Here is a 21,588-nt window from a genome sequence, read left to right as displayed (position 1 = left end):
AGCCTTGTGGGCTAGTTGGCCTTTGGGAACCATCCCAGCACCGACTGTCCTAAAACCCTCTTGGCCGAGAGAGTGGGGATGTACTTGGGCAAGACACTCTCCACTATAATCAAATTCTAGCCCAAATAGTCAGAACAGCAGTTGTCTCCTCTGCTGTTCTGATGGTCATAGTTGGGCATAACTGACTATCATATATATATATATATATATATATATATATATATATATGTGTGTGTGTGTGTGTGTGTGTGTGTGTGTAGGCAGTCATACTTCATATGCAGGGGTGTGCATGCTGGGTATGTTCTTGTTTCCATGACCCACCAAACACTGACATGGATTACAGGAGTTTGAACATGCGTATTTGATCTTCTGCTTGCGTATACACACGAAGGGGCTTCAGACACAAGCAGGTCTGCACATGCGTTGACCTTGGAGATCGGAAAAATCTCCACCCTTTACCCATCAGACGCCATTAGTGAGATTTGAACTTGGGAGGCTCTGATTGAGAGTCCATCGCTTTAACCCGCTTTTAATAAAGTTACACTTTGCGAATATAAACACTCAAACACACACACACACACACATTATCGCTACCCAGAAAAAAAACCAACAAAACATGTGACACACACACACACACACACACACACACACACACACACACACACACACACACACACACACACACACAAATTTTGCTGATGTGGTTCATTCAGAGGTTAGAATTTAACAACAACAAAAAAATAAAGAAAGAAAACCACTACCACCGCCACAACAAAGTCAACAAAATGAACAAGAGACCATAAATAATAACAACAGCATTAACAAGACGACAAACAAAAGACCCCCACCACCCCTTGCCCCCCACCCCCTCTCTCTCCTCACCTTGCCGTAAACTGTGCACTCCTGTGACACAGAAGACCCACGGATTTGTGGCTGGACATTCATACCCTCTCCCCCTCCCAACCTCTCCCTCAGCATCTTTCCTTTTTTTTTTTTTTTTTTGGTTCACTTTTTATTGTTGTTTTTCTCTGTTTGTTTGTTTGTTATTGGGGTTTTTTTTTGTTCTGTTTTGCTTCATTTCTGTTGTTGGCAGTGGTATTATTGATTTTGCCGAAGAAACATATTGCCATCTGAAGGGGGAAGGCCAGAGGCTGAAATAATTGGAAAACCTTCTGGACTTGTTGGACTTGTTGACTCTATGTTTTAACCCGGTGTTTGGTTGTCTGTGTGTGTGTCTGTGTGTCCGTGGTAAACTTTAACATTGCCATTTTCTCTGGAAATGCTTTGTCTGCCAATATCAAAATTGGGCTAAACATAGTATGGAAAACAATCTTCATAGTCATACCAATAACAGGTTGTAAGTCTCCCAAATTAAGCCGTATTTCCAAATCATTAATGGTTTATTTTGTTGAGATATGTCCGAAATCCAAAAATCTTAAAACTTGTTTTCCACTGAGTTCGGCCTACTAGAAGGTAGGTTGTCAACTTGTGTTCGAGGATGACATGACCTCATTTTCATGTTCACAATTAAAAGGAAAGAAATACAAATTCTGGAAAGAACACTTACAATGATACTAACTACACCATTGACGTGTTTACTGCATATAAGTATTCTGAAGTGGACACTGAATTAACTGGAATGAACATAAAAGAAAAACTGAATCGGTCATTTCTTTCAGCCCATTGTAGACTGGTTTGTGCAGATCTAGAGATCTACCATGTGTTGCGATTTTCTTGAAGTGATGGCAATGTCTCCTTTACCGCCGAAATAAAAGATTAATCAAGATATAATAAAACACACAAAAAACATGATTTAAACGACATTATTACGTCCACTACAGTCGCGTCTTTTTATCGCACGAAGAAGAAAACCGTCAACATTACTCTAGGTATTAAATTTAGTTATTTGACATCAGATGTGCCGCATCCTTGGGGATCAGTCTGCTTGCATCAGAACTGAACATGATTGGTTCATTTCTGCTCGCATGCCTTTTTTTTTTTAAGATTTTTTTTTTATCCCAAGCTTATTTTATATATCATATTTAATACAGTGCACTTTTTCAACGATTTTTTAAATCCCTTTTTTTCTCTCCTCATGATTCCTTTACTGGATAAAGCATGAAGCACAAGTGAGTCTTGAAGGCTTTGCCTCTGGTTTTCTTTTTTGGAGGCCTGTCTGTCAGTCTGTCTGTCTGTCACTCTCAGTCTGTCTCTGTCTCTGTCTCTGTCTCTCTCTCTCTCTCACTCTCCCACATAGTAATGAAAATATCGTTCGTAGTTTGACACTTTATCTGTTCAAAGCATTTCAGCTGCGAGTATCTCTTGTATCATAAATTTTGTGAGGACCTGTGGTACTCATCTGTGTATTGATTATTAACTCTGTTGTTGCTCCTCTTCATATGGGGCCATGGCCTTAAATGAATAAAATATCTGTCTCAGTCTCTCCAACATAGATAGTTAGATAGATAGATAGATACTCATCAGCACATATGTTGAATAGCATTTTGAGTGTTGTATTTATGGACAGAAAGATGGATAAAAACAGACGCTTGACAGACAGATGGGCAGACAGTCTGCAAGTGGATGGAAGTATAGATAGGTGGACAGATGAAAGATACAAGGATACTAACTGGACAGACAAGAACACGCACATGAATGAGATTTAAAAGAAAAGGTTTCGTAACAAGTAATATAAACGAAAGAAAGCTGCAAATATAACACAGACAGACAGACACACACACACACACACACACACACACACACACACACACACACCACCACACCACACCACACCACACCACACACACACCATCTGGGCCTATTAATAATGAAGGCCACCAAAGCAATGGGACGTGTAGAGACGACGATCAGACCTGTGAACAAGACAGATGTCGGCAATGACCTGTGTCTGGCGTCCCACACTCCTTTTTTTTCTGTTTTAACCCCTGGACTGCTCAACCGTATTGAAATGGGGAAAGAATATGAAGTGCAGGTAGTACGCTGTGTGAACTTCTTAGTGGAGTAATTGATTTTACTGTACAAATGAAATGTTGTCTCAAGAAGAAGTTGAAAGAAAGAAAAGATACTGACAGCCTGACCAGTAAGGGCCATTTTAAAGATACAGCCTGACCAGTAAGGGCCATTTTAAAGATACTGACAGCCTGACCAGTAAGGGCCATTTTAAAGATACTGACAGCCATACCTAATAAGTAAGGGCCATTTTAAAGATACTGACAGCCTGACCAGTAAGGGCCATTTTAAAGATACTGACAGCCATACCTAATAAGTAAGGGCCATTTTAAAGATACTGACAGCCTGACCAGTAAGGGCCATTTTAAAGATACTGACAGCCATACCTAATAAGTAAGGGCCATTTTAAAGATACTGACAGCCTGACCAGTAAGGGCCATTTTAAAGATACTGACAACCTGACCAGTAAGGGCCATTTTAAAGATACTGACAGCCATACCTAATAAGTAAGGGCCATTTTAAAGATACTGACAGCCTGACCTAATAAGTAAGGGCCATTTTAAAGATACTGACAGCCTGACCAGTAAGGGCCATTTTAAAGATACTGACAACCTGATGAGTAAGGGCCATTTTAAAGATACTGAAGTCTGATGAGTAAGGGCCATTTTAAAGATACTGACAGCCTGACCAGTAAGGGCCATTTTAAAGATACTGACAGCCTGACCAGTAAGGGCCATTTTAAAGATACTGACAGCCTGACCAGTAAGGGCCATTTTAAAGATACTGACAGCCTGACCTGATAAGTAAGGGCCATTTTAAAGATACTGACAGCCTGACCAGTAAGGGCCATTTTAAAGATACTGACAGCCTGACCTGATAAGTAAGGGCCATTTTAAAAATACTGACAGCCTGACCTGATAAGTAAGGGCCATTTTAAAAATACTGACAGCCTGACCAGTAAGGGCCATTTTATCTCATGATGAGATGACAGTCCATCACTGACAAGGCATGCTCAACCACAACAGTCAAAGGGTTAATCCATAACAACCCAGCTGCTAGGAGGGGCGGACAGTGTCAGGAAGCCAGAGGAAGGTAGTTAGTTGTTTTTTTTATTATTATTATCATTATTATTTTTATATTTTTATTTATTTATTATTTTTATCTTGTTTTAACTTCTTTTATTACGGAAAAATCTTTTTTTTTTTCTTTTTTTTTTTTTTTTTTTAAGGATCGCTGCAGACGCCCACTGATGACCATTGTCCCAGACTGGTAAACAGGAAGTTGGAGGGTCATTTAAAGTTCAGTTCAGCTCAGTTCAGTTCAGTTACTCAAGGAGGCGTCACAAATCCATATAGGCTACACCACATCTGCTAAGCAGATGCCTGACCAGCAGCGTAAGCCAACACACTTTGTCAGGTCTTGAGGAAAAAAAAAACAAAAACAGAAAGAAAAAAAATTTTGAAAATTCAAACAACAGATACTGTAGATTCAGGGAAGAATCAAAAACGTGTGCTGAACAAACAAATACAACATTATCAATATATATATATATATATATATATATATATATATTGTTCACTACACTAACACAAACACATTTTTGTTTTTTCTAGTTTATATATTCTCTACGTTAGTTACTGATGTATATTCTTTATTTTTTTAGTCTCTATTGTGTTTCTTTTTTCACACAATATGTTTATATGTTCTCTTTTCTTCTGTTAGTTACTTCTACCTATTAATTATTTTTGGTTAGTTATATTTGTATTTCTTTTTTTTTTTCCATTTTTATGCTCTTTATGAGTTATTCTGTTAAGTATCATTGTATTTCTATTTTCGTTTTGTTTTAGTGTATATATGGTCATCTTTGTGTGTGTGAGAGAAAGAGATTCGGATTCTGATTCGGATGGTTTATTCAAAAAAGGCCTTAGCCCCTTATGAAGGGGTGGTGTGTAAACGTATTTCGAAAACATTATGACATACAGTATATGATACAATAAAAGAAAACAATTAGATTGATAATTAGGAACAACTAAATGACCTGATTTTGAATGCTTTGTATAGATAAGTTGCAAACTGTCTGACTTCTTCTTCACGACGTGACGTCATAAGCAAAAGTAGTTTAAACATAGAAGGCTGAGAGTAATATTTCTGGGGTATGAAATTATACCTGAGTTCACATAACTTTGGACAACAAAACATGAAATGTAATTCGTTTTCTTCTGCATTTGTGTACAATGGACAAATAAGATCATGATCACTATGCTGTGTGTATCGAAAATGATGAATTGCAATATCTGAAAGGCCAAACCTAAATCTTGTCATGACATATTTTAAACGTTTTTCCAAAATCATGGATGAATACATTGGGACACAATGTAAAGAGTTGATCAGATAATTCACATGAAATCTGTCACCTTCTTGCACATGAGCATTCCATTCTTGCCATCTACAATCAGTTAGTCGAGAGAGAGAGAGAGAGAGAGAGAGAGAGAGAGAGAATGTGTGTATGTGCATGCATACATGCATGCATGCGTGTGTGTGTGTGTGTGTGTGTGTGTGTGTGTTGACAATTCCTTGAACCAGCCGCTTTGGGAAACCATTGGAAAAATTTTTTCTCCTGTAATGATTGAGAACACCACTGAACTGTGACTGGTGTCTCTGGTTCACTTCGATGAGGTATTGTAGTTCACTGCCATTGCTGCAGTATCGGACTGAGTCTACAGCGGACGAAACTGGAGTCTTATTAACATATACAATTGGCTCTCTTCCCTCAGAGTAGAATTTGGATGGCTCCAGTCTGGCTCCGCGGCTAAGCCATTATTGTCATTAGTAGGGGCTTTGTAGGTGGTGTCCTAAGTGCGTTAAATCAGAACAGGCACCACTGAACACCACCGAAGTGACTCAGCAGCAGTGCAGGGTCTCCTCTGGTGTGTGGCCTCCTGGCGAACTAACTTCGATGGTTCCCTGCGGACTGCCGATGCTGGAACTGTGACGGATGAACCCGGGTGTGGCCGTGTATGGGGGAATCTAAATGAGCGCCGTGGGAATAATGCCACTGAAACGGTGCAGATGATGGGGTAGCAAAAAAAAAAAAAAGAAAAAAAAAAAAGAATTTGGATGGCTCCCAGTTGTTGTCCTTGGAGAATTTATGTCATCCTCTAACATTTCCCACACATTATATATTAAAAGATTTACCTATTTAGTTATCTGTTTATCTTACTTGTGTTGTTCTCTTGGTTTTCTTTCTGTCCTTTAGGTGGGGTTTTTTTGGGGGTTTTTTTTGGTTTTGTTTTGTAAATGATTCATATTTTATATGTATATGATTTATGTCCAGTGTAGATGGATAATGCTGTCATGCAATGTTGCATCTTCTCTCTTCTGTGTTTTTGCAGGGCACTATGTTGAACAGTATTCTGCAGCAAAGGAAGTCTTTCAAAACAGATGCGCAGCATGTTGCTTTTATCCACAGGTATGGTATTGTTAGTGTGATTGACAAGTGTGTGTGTTGTGTGTGTGTGTGTGTGTGTGTGTGTGTGTGTGTGCTGGTATGTGCATGCGATGTGTACAGTGTATCCGTGAATGTGTGTGTGTGTGTGTGTGCGTGCGTGTGTGTGTATATGTATGTGTGTGTGAGAGAGAGAGAGCTGCACATGTGTGTGCATAGATATGTGCATAGGTGTACATTTGTGTGTGTGTGTGTGTGTGTGTGTGTGTTTCTCTTTCTCTCTCTCTCTTTCTCTCTCTCTCTGTGTCTCTGTTTCTCTCTCTCTGTTTCTCTCTATTTCCCTTTTCATTGACTTTGAGAGTGGAAGAGGAATAGACAGGGGAGAGAGAACAAAGAACAATGGTTTAATAATGAACCTGGGCCTCTTCCAGTTTACATGGAGCACCCACACACACACACACACACACACACACATTGACAAACACACACACACACACACACACACACACACACACACACACACACACACACACACACACACACTGACAGACACACACACATACACACACACACATACACACTGACAAACATACACACACACACACACACACACACTGACAAACACACACACACACTGACAAACACACACAAACACACACACACTCACACACACACACTCTCTAACAAACACACACACATGCACACAGCATGATATATCTGGTGCCGGTCTACAAACAAAAACTGAAAGCTGAAAAACCAGTCGTGAAAAACTTTTAAACAGTGGTTGGCCCCTGCCTTAGAGACCTTGCAGGACTGTTTCGAATGTACAGACTGGAATGTCTTTAAAGACTCTGCCAGGGACTTAAATGAATTATACCGACACAGTGTGTGATTATATTTCGTTCTGTGAAAGTGTGTGCATTCCATCAAAAAATATCAAAATATTTTCAAATGACAAAATTTGGTATAACGGGGGCTGTTAGGCAAAACGCAAAGGAAAAAGAGAGAGCTTTTCATGAAACTGGTGATAGAATAGTCCACAATAAGGCAAAAAGAAGTGTTGAAAAATGCATTAAGAAGGCAAAGTTTTATGTAGGAAAATAATAGAAGAAACCCTGTCTGCAAACAACTCTAGGAATGTATGGACCAGACTGCAGAACATCACTGATTATAAAACGACCCACCAGACAGTTGACAGCACTGACAGAACTCGTCCACACAAACTCAACACATTCTACTCCAGATTTGACAAGCCATCGTCTACTGACATGGCTGCAGCCAAAATCACCCCCACTCCCCCCTTTCATAGTCCAAGAGAATGTAGTCAGACGCCACTTCAGTCATCTGAAAATGAGAAAAGCCGCTGGCCCTGACAACATCTCACCAGGCCTTTTGAGGAAGTGTGCAGTCCAATCATCTAGTCTCTTCACTGGCATATTTAACATGTCCCTTCAGCTTTAAGAAATCAACAATCATTCCTGTTCTATAAAAAGCACAGCCTAGTTGTCTTAATGATTATCATCCCGTAGCCTTAACATCAGTCATCATGAAAACATTTGAACGCTTGATTCTGTGATTCCTGAAAACCTGCATTCCTCCATCTTTTGATCCCTTTCAGTTCGCCTATAGAGCTAACAGATCAGTTGAAGATGCCATTAGCATAGGTCTCTACCATTTCCTCAGACATCTCGAAAATTCTAATAGCTATGCCAGGATCCTTTTCATTGACTACAGCTCTGCATTCAACACACTAGTACCATCAAAACTATGTTTTAAACTGAAAGACCTCTCACTGCCTGAATCAATGTATGCATAGATCCTAAATTTTCTAAGATGCAGACCGCAAGTTGTTTAAGTTGGTGGCCTCACCTCCTCCACATGCATTCTCAACATAGGCACCCCACAGGGATGTGTTCTGTTCCCACTGTTGCACTCACTATTCACACATGACTGTGCAACTCAAAATGAATGTAACACCATGGTCAAGTTTGCCGATGATACTGCTGTAGAAGGGCAGATTACAAACAGTGATGAGTCAAAATATAGGGAAGAAGTACTGGAACTTGTCAGCTGGTGTGATCAAAACAACTTAGAACTCAATGTATCAAAAACAAAAGAATTAATTTTAGATTTCAGGAGGACCAGATCTGACCCCATACCACTTGTCATTAAAGACAAGCAAGCAGAGATCATCAGCGAATTTCAATTTCTTGGACTTGTCATTTCCAACGATTTGAAATGGGAGAAAAATACGAAAAAAAATTAATAAGAAAGCACAACAGCACCTGTACTTTCTTTGGCGCCTCAAAAAGTTCAGAATTGAAAAAGAAATCCTGGTTGATTTCTACTGAGCAGTCATTGAAAGTGTGCTAACCTTCGCTATTACTGTTTCGTATGGAAACATTTCCGAGGCAGAAGTTGCAGCCCTTAACAGAATCATAAAAACTGCCACCAAGATTACGGGGGCTGATCTACCTTCTCTAGAAGACATACATTATAAGCGGCTACTCAAAAAAGCAAAATCAATTGGCCAGGACGAATCACATCCAGCTTTTGGGATTTTCGAGATGCTCCCCTCTGGTCAACGGAACAGAAGTATCAGGACGAAAACCAATCGCTTCACCAATAACTTTTTTCCCAAAGCTGTCAGTGCCCTGTCTCTTGAACAAATTTAGTATGATAAATGGAATTGTGCAATCAACAACCATCTACCTGAAGATCTAGTCATCAACTCCATCCACATGTAAAATGCGGCTTCCGTTCAAATATGTGTGTGTGTGTGTGTGTGTGTGAGAGAGAGAGAGAGAGAGAGTGTGTGTGTGTGTGTGTGTGTGTGTGTGCGTGCATGTGTGTGTGTGTATGTGTGTGTGAGTATGCACAAGTTTTTGAATTGATATACACTTGTATGTATCCTGATTTCTACTGTATCTGTGTTTGTGTATGATTCTCGATTTTTATTCATACCGTGTTATGTACTGTCCCCCCTAATATTTCTTGTGACCCCAGTTCTCTTGGTAATAAAGACATTCTAGTCTATTCTGTTCTATCATCATCATCATGATCATCATTATTGTAATCAATATTGTTATCATCATCATTATTATCAGTATCGTCATCAATATTATTATTACCATCATCATTATTATCAGTAGCATCATCAAAATTATCATTATCATCATCATTATTATCAGTATCATTATCATCGTTGTTTCAGCTGGCTGATGGAGCTGAGCAGCAAAGCTTTCATTTTCTACCATTTCTTCTGTCTGGGGGACGCCGGGGGACTGACACAGTGAGTTGTCTGTTGGAGCTTTCGTTGAATGATTGTGTGTGTGTGTGTGTGTGTGTGTGCGCGCGCGTTTGTGTATGTGTGTGTTTGTGTGTGTATTGCTTGTGAGTGTATGTATGTGTGTGTGTGTGTGTGACCTGTTGCAAATGTCCTAAAAAAAACAAACAACAACAACAACAACCCAGTTTTTGCTGCTTTTTGGCACAAGCAGGTCTGCACATATGCTGACCTGGGAGATTGGAAAAATCTCTTCCCTTGACCCACCAAGCGCCGTTACCAAGATTCAAACTGGGGACCCTCAGATTGAAAGTCCAACACTAACCACTTGGCTGTTGTGCCCGTCTGATTTATGACTGACTCCTCCTCCACTCCCCACGTCTAATCCCTCCCCCATTACTCCACATCCATTGTATGAGAGTGTATACATGTGTGTGCTGAAATGAATGAATGCATATGTATGCAAGTCACCTTCTTGTGATAGACAATAAATCAGTGAGGAGAAGAAGAAGAAACTTTTCTGTTTTGATATGAATTGAGACAGTATTTGCCTCTTTTTTTTTTTCTTTGCTGGATTTCAGCGAATGACCTGTGCACAGTTACTGTATAATTATGACTCATCTCCCAACTTTCATGTGTCCCTGGACAAGGTTTCATAAGACAACCTCGGCAACAACAGTGCCTCTGTCTGCTCGTCTTAATTGTTATTCAGCAGCGGTGCGAAGGGGATAGAATTGTAGCACGTGTGTAACATACGTCTTTCACACAAAGTGACAAAGGGTGCTGTAAATATCACATCCATCTTAACGAATATCCCCCCCCATGCTCATGTCAGCTCCTTTGAAGAAAAAAATGTGGGCTGTAAAATGGAGACAATTAAAACCATGCTGTGGAAAAAAAAAACAAAAAAACAAAAACAAGACAGACAGCCCTGACCGTGAAATATGTGGCGGACGTGGTGAGAATTTCATGTGAGGTGAAAAGTTTTGTTTGTCGTGCTTCCACTAAGATGCTGACAGGAGAGTGATGATTTGTGGTGTGGTGGGGGGTTTGGGGGGTGACTCACTGAGGTTGTTGCATCACAGCATAAACCCACCCTTCCCCCACCCCACCCCATCCCACCCCACCCCACCCCTGGAATGCGATGATGAGGTCAGTGACACTGCTGAGAAGTTTTGTGCGTTTCAGGTATGTGCTGCATCCTCTGTTTAAAAAAACAAACAAAAAAAACTGCATCTTTTGCAGTTTACACAGTGTCCCTTGTTTTCGTTTTAATTCCGTCTTCACGCATGCTACGATGATGGAGGTATTGTTCCTGTCAGTGTTTTTTGAAGTATGAAAATTGGGAAGATGAGCTCAGTTTGTTGCTGCGTTTTCTGCTTGTCAAGAATGCATATCATGTGGAGAATTTGATGGCGCAACAATGCAATGAAAATGAGGAGTAGGATGTCAGGAGGAGAGTTCAGAGAATACAGATTCAGTCCAAAAGCAGTTCAGTACAAGTTCAGAGCAGTACTGTGGAGTGATGGCCTAGATGGTAACGTGTCCGCCTAGGAAGCAAGAGAATCTGAGCGCACTGGTTCGAATCACAGCTCAGCCCCCTCCACTAGACCTTGAGTGGTGGTCTGGACGCTAGTCATTCGGATGAGACAATAAACCAGGGTCCCGTGTGCAGCATGCACTTAGCACACGTAAAAGAACCCACGGCAACAAAAGGGTTGTTCCTAGCAAAATTATGTAGAAAGATCCACTTCGATAGGAAAAACAAATAAAACTGGACGCAGGAAAAAATACCAAAAAAATGGGTGGCGCTGTAGTGTAGCGACACGCTCCCCCTGGGGAGAGCAGCCTGAATTTCACACAGAGACATCTGTTGTGATAAAAAGAAATACAAACACAAATACAAAATACTGTTCAGTACAATACAAAACAGTGAAGCACAATCCAATACAAATTTAGTTCTATACAGTTCAGTACAAATTCAGAATAGTACACAACACAGTAAAATCCAGTACAAATTTGGCACAGTTCAGCACAGATAATTTTAGAACAACACAGCACAGTGCAAATTCAGTAGAGTAGAGCACAGTACAGTACAGTACAGTACAGTACAGTACAATACAATTCAGTACAAGTTCAGTACAGTACAATGGAGAACAGTGTTATTCAGTACAGAACAATTGAATGCAAATTGAGTACAGTGTAATAAAGTTGAGTACAGTTCAGTTCAAATTCAGTACATTACAGTTCAGTACTAAATCAGTACTGTAGAAAACAGTAACTCTGAGTACAGTACAGTACAGTACAAATTCAGTTCAGTATAATCCAGCACAAATTCAGTACAAGACAATTGAATGCAATACAATACAGTACAACACAGTACAATGCAATACAATACAACAGAATACAATACTATGCAACAATACAATACAATACAATACAATACAGTTCAGTACAAATTCAGTACAGCTCAACACAGTTTCAGTTTCTGTAGGAGGCATCACTGCATTCAGACAAATCCATACGCGCTACACCACATCTGCTGGGCAGATGCCTGACCAGCAGCATAACCCAGCACGCTTAGTCAGACCTTGAGAGCATGCTTATATTTGTGTAGCTATCCGAGTTTGTTTGTTTGTTTGTTTTTGTTTTGTTTTGCGTTCGTGGGCTGCAACTCCCACATTCACTCGCATGTATACGAGTGGGCTTTTACATGTATGACCGTTTTTACCCCGCCATGAAGGCAGCCATACACCATTTTCGGGGGTGTGCATGCTGGGTATGTTCTTGTTTCCATAACCCACCGAACGCTGACATGGATTACAGAATTTTTAACATGCGTATTTGATCTTCTGCTTGCATATAAACACTAAGGGGGTTCAGGCACTAGCAGGTCTGCACATATGTTGACCTGGGAGATCGTAAAAATCTCCACCCTTTACCCACCAGGCGCCGTCACCGTGATTCGAACCCGGGACCCTCAGATTGACAGTCCAACGCTTTAACCACTCGGCTATTGCGCCCATCGACACCCTTTTGGACTCTCTGTATTGGCAGCTCAGCATCTTAACCATTCTGCCACCTTCCTCCCAGCTCAACATAGAATAGTACAATACGACACAGCACAATTAAGTACAGCTGAACACAGTACAGCACAACTGAGTGCAGCACAACTCTGTATACAAACATCGGTGGAAAACGCCACACAACAACAACAGTACTGAGTGGAGTGATGGCCTAGAGGTAACACGTCCGCCTAGGAAGCGAGAGAACCTGAGCGCACTGGTTCCATTCACGGCACAGTCGCCAGTATTTTCTCCCCCTCCACAAGACCTTGAGTGCTGGTCTGGATGCTAGTCATTCAGATGAGACGATAAACCGAGGTCCCGTGTGCAGCATGCACTTAGCGCACATAAAAGAACACAGGGCAACAAAACATGCAGGAAAAAGAAAGGAAAAAAAAAAGAGTGGTGCTGTCAGTGTAGTGATGCACTCTCCCCGGGGAGAGCAGCCAGAATTTCACACGGAGAAATCTGTAATACAGTACAATACTACTATGTGCGGTGTGTGTGTGTGTGTGTGTGTGTGCAGGTGTCACAGCCTACAGAGGCATAGGGAGCAGTACAATGCCAGCATCTGCTGCCTGATGAACCGGCTGGGAGTCCGCGACCACGACGTCACCATTGTGGAGGTGGGTGCCGCCCCTGTGTTTACATGACAATAATAGTGATGATGATGATGATGATGATGATGGTGATGATGATATTGAAAATAATGATTATGATAATGATAATAATGATTATGGTAAAGGTAATAATAATGATAATAACAACGATAACAACAAACAACAACAATAATGATGAAATAACAATGATGATAAAAGTCTCTCTCTCTCTCTCTCTCTCTCTCTCTCTCTATCTCTCTCTCTCTCTCTCTCTCTCTCTCTCTCTCTCTCTCACTCTCTGTCTATATATTTTTTTTTTTTCTCCCTTTCTCTCTCTCTCTGTATCAGTATATGTCTCTCTCTCTCTCTCTGTCTCTGTCTCTGTCTCTCTCTGTCTCTCTGTCTCTCTCTCTTTCTCTCCCCCTCTGTCTGTTTTTCTGAGTGTCTGTCTCTGTCTGCTTCTTTATTGGTCTCTGTTACTCTTGTTGTGTGTTTTTTTGTCTTTCTTTCTGTCTGCATCTCTCTGTCTGTCTGTCACTCTGCATCTTTGTCTGTCTGTCTGTCTGTCTGTCTGTCTGTCACTCTGTCACTCTGTATCTTTCTCTGTCTGTCTGTCTGTCTGTCACTCTGTATCTCTCTCTCTCTCTCTCTCTCTCTCTCTCTGTCGTTTGGTATCTCTCTCTCATGTTCTGTCTGTCTCCGTGTTGTACTTTGGGGTTGGTTGTTTTCTCAGTGTTGTCTTTATGTGTTTCTATGTCTGTGTGTTTTATTTGTCAAGCGATTCAAGCTTTTTTTTAATTATTTTTATTTTTATTTTCCTTTCACATCTTTCAGGGGAATGAAGAGTTGGAGAAAAAGAAACCAACCTAAAAAAAGAGAGAAAGAAAGAAAGAGAATATTATTAAATCAGAAGCCATCTCATTCGTCTGCTGTCTCAGACCTGTCTTTTTGTAGCTTTGCTTTTTTATGTTCTGCAACCAGTTTTCTCTTTGCTCGGTCTGCCACCTTCTCTTGTTCTCCCTTTCTCGCTCTGTCTCACCCTCTGTTCTCTCAGACACAAACACACACATAATCACTAACACACACATAATCACTAACACACACATAATCACTAACACACACATAATCGCACACACGCACACAATCACACACACACACACACTTTTTAAAGGATATTCAAAATTCGAATAACACAGGACATATTCCCAGTCAGGTGATGCTAACAGATGATGAATATATACAAACAAGATTGGGAAAATTTGTTTATGAATGCTGCTGCAATTTACTACATGAACTGATTGATTAATTGTGTGTTTTTTCATTCGTTCATTCATTTACCATTGCACTTGTGTCTTATAAACCTTACGGTTTCATGACAATAAAATCTATTCTATTCTATTCTATTCACACACACACACACACACACACACACACACACACACACACACACAATCACACACAATCACACACACATGCACACTTGCATCCACATACCTACAGTAACACACATGCACACGTGGATACACACACACACACACACACATGCATGCATCGTTACACACACAAATGCATGGCCACACATGCGCGCACGCACACACGCACGCACAGAGGCACAGGCACACACACACACACACACAGCCCCAGGCACAGACGCACACACACACACACACACACACACACACTAACTAACTAACTAACTAACTAACTACTGATGTCATACTGTGTGCAGCACATAGCAGAGAGGGTGAAACTTGCACAGTTGGAGCCCCATATATGGGTCAACGTTGATAAAAGTAAGTGGTCAATTTACTGCTGATAAAGGAAAGTGGTCCATTGACTGCTGACAAAGGTAAGTGGTCAGTTTACTGCTGATAAAGGTAAGTGGTCCATTGACTGCTGACAAAGGTAAGTGGTCAATTGACTGCTGATAAAAAGTAAGTGGTCCATTGTCTGCTGACAAAGGTAAGTGGTCAATTTACTGCTGATAAAGGTAAGTGGTCCATTGACTGCTGACAAAGGTAAGTGGTCAGTTGACTGCTGACAAAGGTAAGTGGTCAATTCACTGCTGATAAAGGTAAGTGGTCCATTGTCTGCTGACAAAGGTAAGTGGTCAGTTGACTGCTGATGAAGCCGGTGATGAAGGCAAATGGTCAATTCACCGCTGATAAAGGTAAGTGTTCAGTTTACCCATGATAAAGGTAAGTGTTCAATTCACTTCTGATAAAGGTAAGTGCTCAATTTACCTATGATAAAGATAAGTGTTCAATTTACTGCTGATAAAGATAAGTGGTCACTTCATCGTTGATAAAGATAAGTGCTCAGTTCACTGCCACCCCATATACATACATACCCATATCCTTTGTACCATTAAATCATCACACACACACACACACACACACACACACACACACACATATACGCATGCACGTGCGCATGCACACACGCACACACACACACACACACACCAAACCATCCACCCAACATCGATCACTTACCCCCCCAACCCCCCACCACACGGCAGCCGCTTTCTCCTTCCCTAGACTTCTCGTGCTACTCTTCCCTGTCAAGAAGGTTCCTCCTTTAGTTTATACCTCTGCAACTTTCACCCCGAGGGACACTTCAGTCTTATGAGATCACTGTTCTCCCATATTTTCACTCCACACATCAGTCAGTCCACCTCCCCCCCCACACACACCCCTCCCCCATACACACACACACCCATCACCTCAGTTCCCCCCCGCCCCCCACCCTTTCTCACCCCCAACACCCAACAACCTTTCCCCTACCATCCCCCCCCCCACACACACACACATCCCCACCATCCTCTCACATCCCCTTTCCACATCTCTACCCCCCCCCCCCCACCACCACCACCACCCTTACCCCTACCACCCTCCCATAACTCTCCCTCTTTCTCCTCCTCCCCATCAGAGAAGCCCCACTCTTGTGTATAACTTTGCCCCCATGAATGACACATCAATCTTGTTACCATTTTCCCATATTTTATCCCCCCCCCCCCCCCCACCCCCCCACATCACCCCCCACCCCTGCCAACCATCCCACCACCTCTCTGGCCCCTCCGTTCTACTCCTCCTCCTCCTCCTCTCCCCCACCCCTCCCACCACCCCGGCCCTCCCCACCACCAACCCCCCCCTCCAAGACAGTTTTATCCCTTTGGGATCACCGTTTCCTCATATATTACTCTGTTGACTTTAAACCTTCTCAACAGCCCCCACTCCCTCAGCAGTTTCGACCCTGGGATCACTATTTTGCCTTTCTTTTTAATTTTTTTAACATTTTTTTTTTTTCATCTCTTTGGACAGTTTCATCCTTTTACTACCACCACCACTACCCCCCCCCCCCCCCCCCTGTGTTTTTTGTTTGTTGGTTGGTTGGTTGGTTTTTTTTAGTTTTTTTTTTCTCCCTCTTTCTCCCCTCACTTTTTCGCTTCCACGCTCACTCCATTCAGTCAGGCTCCTTCTCTTTGTTTGTCTTATCTATCCATCTATCTATCTATCTATATATATATATATATATATATATATATATATAGACATTTGTTATTTTGGTGTGGGAGCAAATTTCTCCTGAAGGGAAGAAGAGAGAGAGAGGGTGGGGACAGGGGGGTGGCAGGGGTGGAGGTATTTGTGGCTGCATTGTTGGTCACCCTTGTTGTTGTTGCTTGCATGTGTGTCTGCATGTATGGTTTCCCGTGTGTGTGTGTGTGTGTCTTGTCTTGTCTTGTCTTGTCTGTCGAGAGTGGAATCTTTGACAGGAGTGAATGGGCCGCGTGTGATTTATTTTGGTGTTTTGAAAAGACTGACATTCCAGTTCTTTGCTTCATGCATTTGTTTGGTTGGTTTTTTGTTGTTGTTGTTGTTTTCTTGGGGGTTTTTTGTGTTGTTTTTTAGTTTGTTTGTTTGTTTGTTTTTGTTATTGTTGTTGTTGTTGTTTTATTTCATTTATTGATTAATCATGTTAATTTTCTTTTCTTTTTCTTTTTTTTTTTTTTTTTTTTTTTTTTTTTTTGTAGTCCTTCTCTCTCTCTCTCTCTCTCTCTCTCTCTCTCTGTCTCTCTCTGTCCCCTTATATGTCTCTCCTCTTATTCTCCTCTATTGAGTGTTGGGAATGTATTTCATTTATTCATGTATCCATGACTGTAATAATATTATGCATGCTGTACTGATATGATGATTCCCCCTTTTGTTTATGTTACTGGTTTCCCCATTGAGGGCTGGATTAAAAAAAAAAAAAAAAAAAAAAAAAAAAAAAGCATTGTTTTGATTAGTCTATTACCATCAGAAAATAAAATTTATTCAGTTCATTCTCTCTCTCTCTTCTCCTGTTGCTTTGCTGTCAGTGTTAGGCTTGTGCATTCTTTGCAGATGTGTGTGGACCTGTAGATCTCTCTCTCTCTCTTTCTCTCATGACACACAACACATTCACACACTGGCGAGACAACCATAAATTGAATCCTTGATGATCCATCTAAAAAAAACTGTTTATTATAAATGTGTGTGTGTGTGTGTATGTGTGTGTGTGGTTTTAGCTTTTTAGTCATATTTGTAACATTGATGTAATGTGTTTTGTAAACAAATGTGTTATTGTGAAGCACCTACAGCAGATTTCTGGATAGTGTACTGTATAAGTATCCATTATTGTTATCATTGTCATTATTATTATTATCATTATTACTACTAAAAGACAGTAAAAAAATAAATAAATAAAAATAAAAGTGCACTCACATGCATGCACATGAACACACACACACACACACACACACATGAACTCTTTCTCTCTCTTTGTCTCTGTTTCTCTCTCTGTGTCAAACACACCCTCTTTACACCCACCCACCCCACACACACACATCTGTCTCTCTCTCTCCAATCATATATATTTATGAGTGTGTGTGTAGACACACACACACACACACACACACACACACACACACACACACACACACACACACACACACACTCCCCTCACACCCATGCATTCGCTCACATTTATACATACTATGTGTGAGTTTGTGTGAAAGTTCAGATATGCACATGCATCAGTACTGTAAATTGTGGTATCATGTTTGACAAACTTTATATTTCAGACTGTATTGTCCATCCCCTGACCATCTCCTCCAGAGGAACTCAGACATTCCGCTGCTGAGAGGAAGAAACAGAGAGAGAGAGAGAGAGAGAGGGCAGCTGCATTCCATCTGCAAGACCACATATTATTTTGCTGAGCAGAGTTGCAGTGAATGTTGGACCATTATTTTGTTCTCCAGTGTTTCTAGTTACATCATTGTGGAAGGTATGAAGGTGTCCATATTTTCATAGCTCTTTTCACCACCAGCTCTTTGTTGGAGAGGAAATTCTACAGACCCGAAAAACTTGATGCAAAAGTGTATGCATGTGAACTTTGCACTGAAAGAAAAAAAATTGTATCAGCTTTTTTTTTCATTGCTTAAATGCATAGGCATAACACAAAGCATGGCCTTTGCTGTCAAGCAATTCTTTTGTATGACCGAGTAAAACTTTTGACTTCACATGCCCCTCTCCTCTACCAGGTACAGTACTTGATCAGATTGCTCCCCTGTTAGCTGCAAGAATTTCTTGAAGAGATCTCCATCAATACCAAGCTCCTTGATCAGATTGTTGAAGGCTTGCTGCTTCTGCCTGAGCTTCAAAATACTATTGTATTGTATTGTATTGTACTGTATTGTATTCTTTACTTTGTCACAACACATTTCTCTGTGTGAAATTCTGGCTGCTCTCCCATGGAGAGTGCATCGCTACACTGAGGGCGCCACCCTTTTTTTTTCTTTTTCTTTTTTTGTGTGTATTTTTTCCTGCCTGCAGTTTTTATTTGTTTTTCCTATTGAAGTGGGTTTTTCTACAGAATTTTGCCAGGGACAACCCTTTTGTTGCCGTGTGTTCTTTTATGTGGACTAAGTCCATTCTGCATACGGGACCTTGGTTTATCATCTCATCTGAATGACTAGCATCCAGACCACCACTCAAGGTCTAGTGGAGGGGGAGAAAATACTGGCGACTGTGCTGTGATTGGAACCAGTGCGCTCAGACTCTCTCGCTTCCTAGGTGAACGCATTACCTCTTGGCCATCACTCCACTACTATTCACCTGTAATCAGTGCTTCCTTTTTCCTTCACATTTTTTTCTTCCTAAGTTAGTAACATTTTGGAAATCAAAATTTTCTCATGGAGTGCTTGTTTTTTAATGTACTGATGCCATGTCTACAATCAAGACTGGCAGGTAAGTTTCCTGTCTAAGGATGGACTTGACTTTTTTTTTTTCATGGCATGTGAATATCTCATGAATGCTTATAATGCAAAATTTTGCATTATTTTTGCGGGTCTCTGGAATGAATTCCACTTTAATGCAGCTGTTCATTCATTCTTCCATTTTTTTTATTTTTTTTTTTTTTTACATCATCCACTTAAGTCTTACCATGCCGAACTGTTGCAAGTTTCAGCCATAAGGTTTGCTCTGATGGCCTGATTATTTTGGCTGGCTTACACAGTACTAAGACATCCCACCAGGCCTAATCACTGCTCTTGTGATTTGCATGCTTTCAGTGCTGAACAGTTCCACCGTATTCATTCTACAGCTAACCACCGTTTGGAAGTCAAGGCCTGGCTCAAGGCCTGACTAAGCGCGTTGGATTACGCTGCTGGTCAGGCATCTGCTTGGCAGATGTGGTGTAGCGTTTATGGACTTGTCCGAACGCAGTGACGCCTCCTTGAGCTACTGAAACTGAAACTGGAAGTCAAGCTGGTTTATGCTCTGTTTCCTCTCACCTTCAGGTTGTTGTTGTTTTTTTCCCCCTCACTCTGTGTGTGTTGCACTTTCCCTTTGTTTTGCTTCACATGTTTGCGTTTTTTTTTAGTTCTCTGTGTCTGTAATTTAGGAGAAAAAAGAAGAAGAAGAAGTTACAGACAACTTTGAACAATGCTGTTAACGTTCTGCTCTATCCGTGTCTGCGTACAGCTGTGTGTTACTGTGTATTATTGGGTGGAGGTTTCCAGTCCATCTCACTTATCAAGCGTGCAACAATTACTGTTTTGTGTGGAGACAGAGAACTGTGGGGAGAGCATTCTGCATTCTCTCATGTTCCCACTGTTACATGGTCATATTCTTACTGCTTACTGCTCGTTGCAACCACTGTTTCTCTTTCTTTCTTTTTTCTGTGGGGCTGAATATTCTTTTATTTCTTGGAATATAGGAATGTCAAGTTAAAAAGTTGGGATCATAGGGCATCACTTAGTCCAAAAAGATGCAAATCTGGTTCTGAAAGCTTTCTGCTTTGTAGCATAATAAACTGTTTTGCGGTATACTCATCAGTGTGAGAAATGTGGGTGGTGAAACTTTCTGGTTTTTAGTGTGATAAACTGTGTGCAGTATTGGTGTGAGAAATGTTAGTAGTGAAACTGTCGTGTTTGTAGTGCAGTGAATGTTTGCAGTATACTCATCAGTGAGAAAAAAACGTCAGTGGTAAAATTTTCTGGTTTGTGTCGTGATGACTGTTTGAGGTATACTCAGAAGTGTGAGAAATGTTAGTGGTGTGTGTTGGATGTTTTAGTGTTCGCACTGAGTCTTTGATATTACTGTAGAGGAACTGGCACATGAGCTGTTTAAACTAACCGTATGCTTGAGAAGGACCATGAGAACCATACGGTCAATAAAGCATACAGCCATTTGAATCAACACAGTCAGTATCCATCCACATCAGTTTACAGACTACCATAAAAGGAGTCTGAAACTGATGGATTCAAAATAAAGTAAGATAGTATATACATGTGATCAATTCCCATGGGGAAGCGGTTAAGGAAGCTAACTGGGAGGATGCAGGTTCGAGCCCCATCAGAGATGATGCTGTTTTTTCAGCCAGTGGCCAGCTGCTACCCAGAGCTGAGTGTGCTGTGGCCTCAAATGGGAAGACTGGGAGCACACAGTTGAGGCGCATCCACTTCATGGATGTGTCTTTGGGAGTGTTGCTCTTCTTCTTCTTCTTCCTTCTTGGGCTACAACTCCCACGTTCATTCATATGTACACGAGTGAGCTTTTTTCAGGGATGTGCATGCTGGATATGTACTTGTTTCCATAACCCACCAAACGCTGACATGGTTTACAGGATCTTTAATGGGCTTATTTGATTTTCTGCTTGCTGTATACACATGAAGGGGGTTCAGGCACTAGCTGGTCTGCA

General features: G+C 41.1%; 1 protein-coding gene across 1 annotated transcript in view; it reads left to right on the top strand.

Moving 5' to 3' along the window:
• Positions 1-19,955, top strand: part of LOC143283376 (guanine nucleotide exchange protein SMCR8-like) — a 60,428-nt gene extending 40,473 nt beyond the window's left edge. The window contains exons 23-27 of the mRNA XM_076589582.1: positions 6,363-6,439; positions 9,630-9,707; positions 13,293-13,392; positions 15,095-15,158; positions 18,470-19,955. Coding sequence (XP_076445697.1) covers positions 6,363-6,439; positions 9,630-9,707; positions 13,293-13,392; positions 15,095-15,158; positions 18,470-18,528 — 378 coding nt within the window. The 3' untranslated portion in view covers positions 18,529-19,955. The remainder of the gene's footprint in view (positions 1-6,362; positions 6,440-9,629; positions 9,708-13,292; positions 13,393-15,094; positions 15,159-18,469) is intronic.
• Positions 19,956-21,588: the final 1,633 nt, after the last annotated feature.

Source organism: Babylonia areolata, chromosome 6 (assembly GCF_041734735.1).
Source record: "Babylonia areolata isolate BAREFJ2019XMU chromosome 6, ASM4173473v1, whole genome shotgun sequence".
Taxonomy (NCBI): Eukaryota; Metazoa; Mollusca; class Gastropoda; order Neogastropoda; family Buccinidae; genus Babylonia; species Babylonia areolata.
Note: the sequence above shows the minus strand (reverse complement) of the source record. Positions and strands in the feature narration are given on the sequence as shown.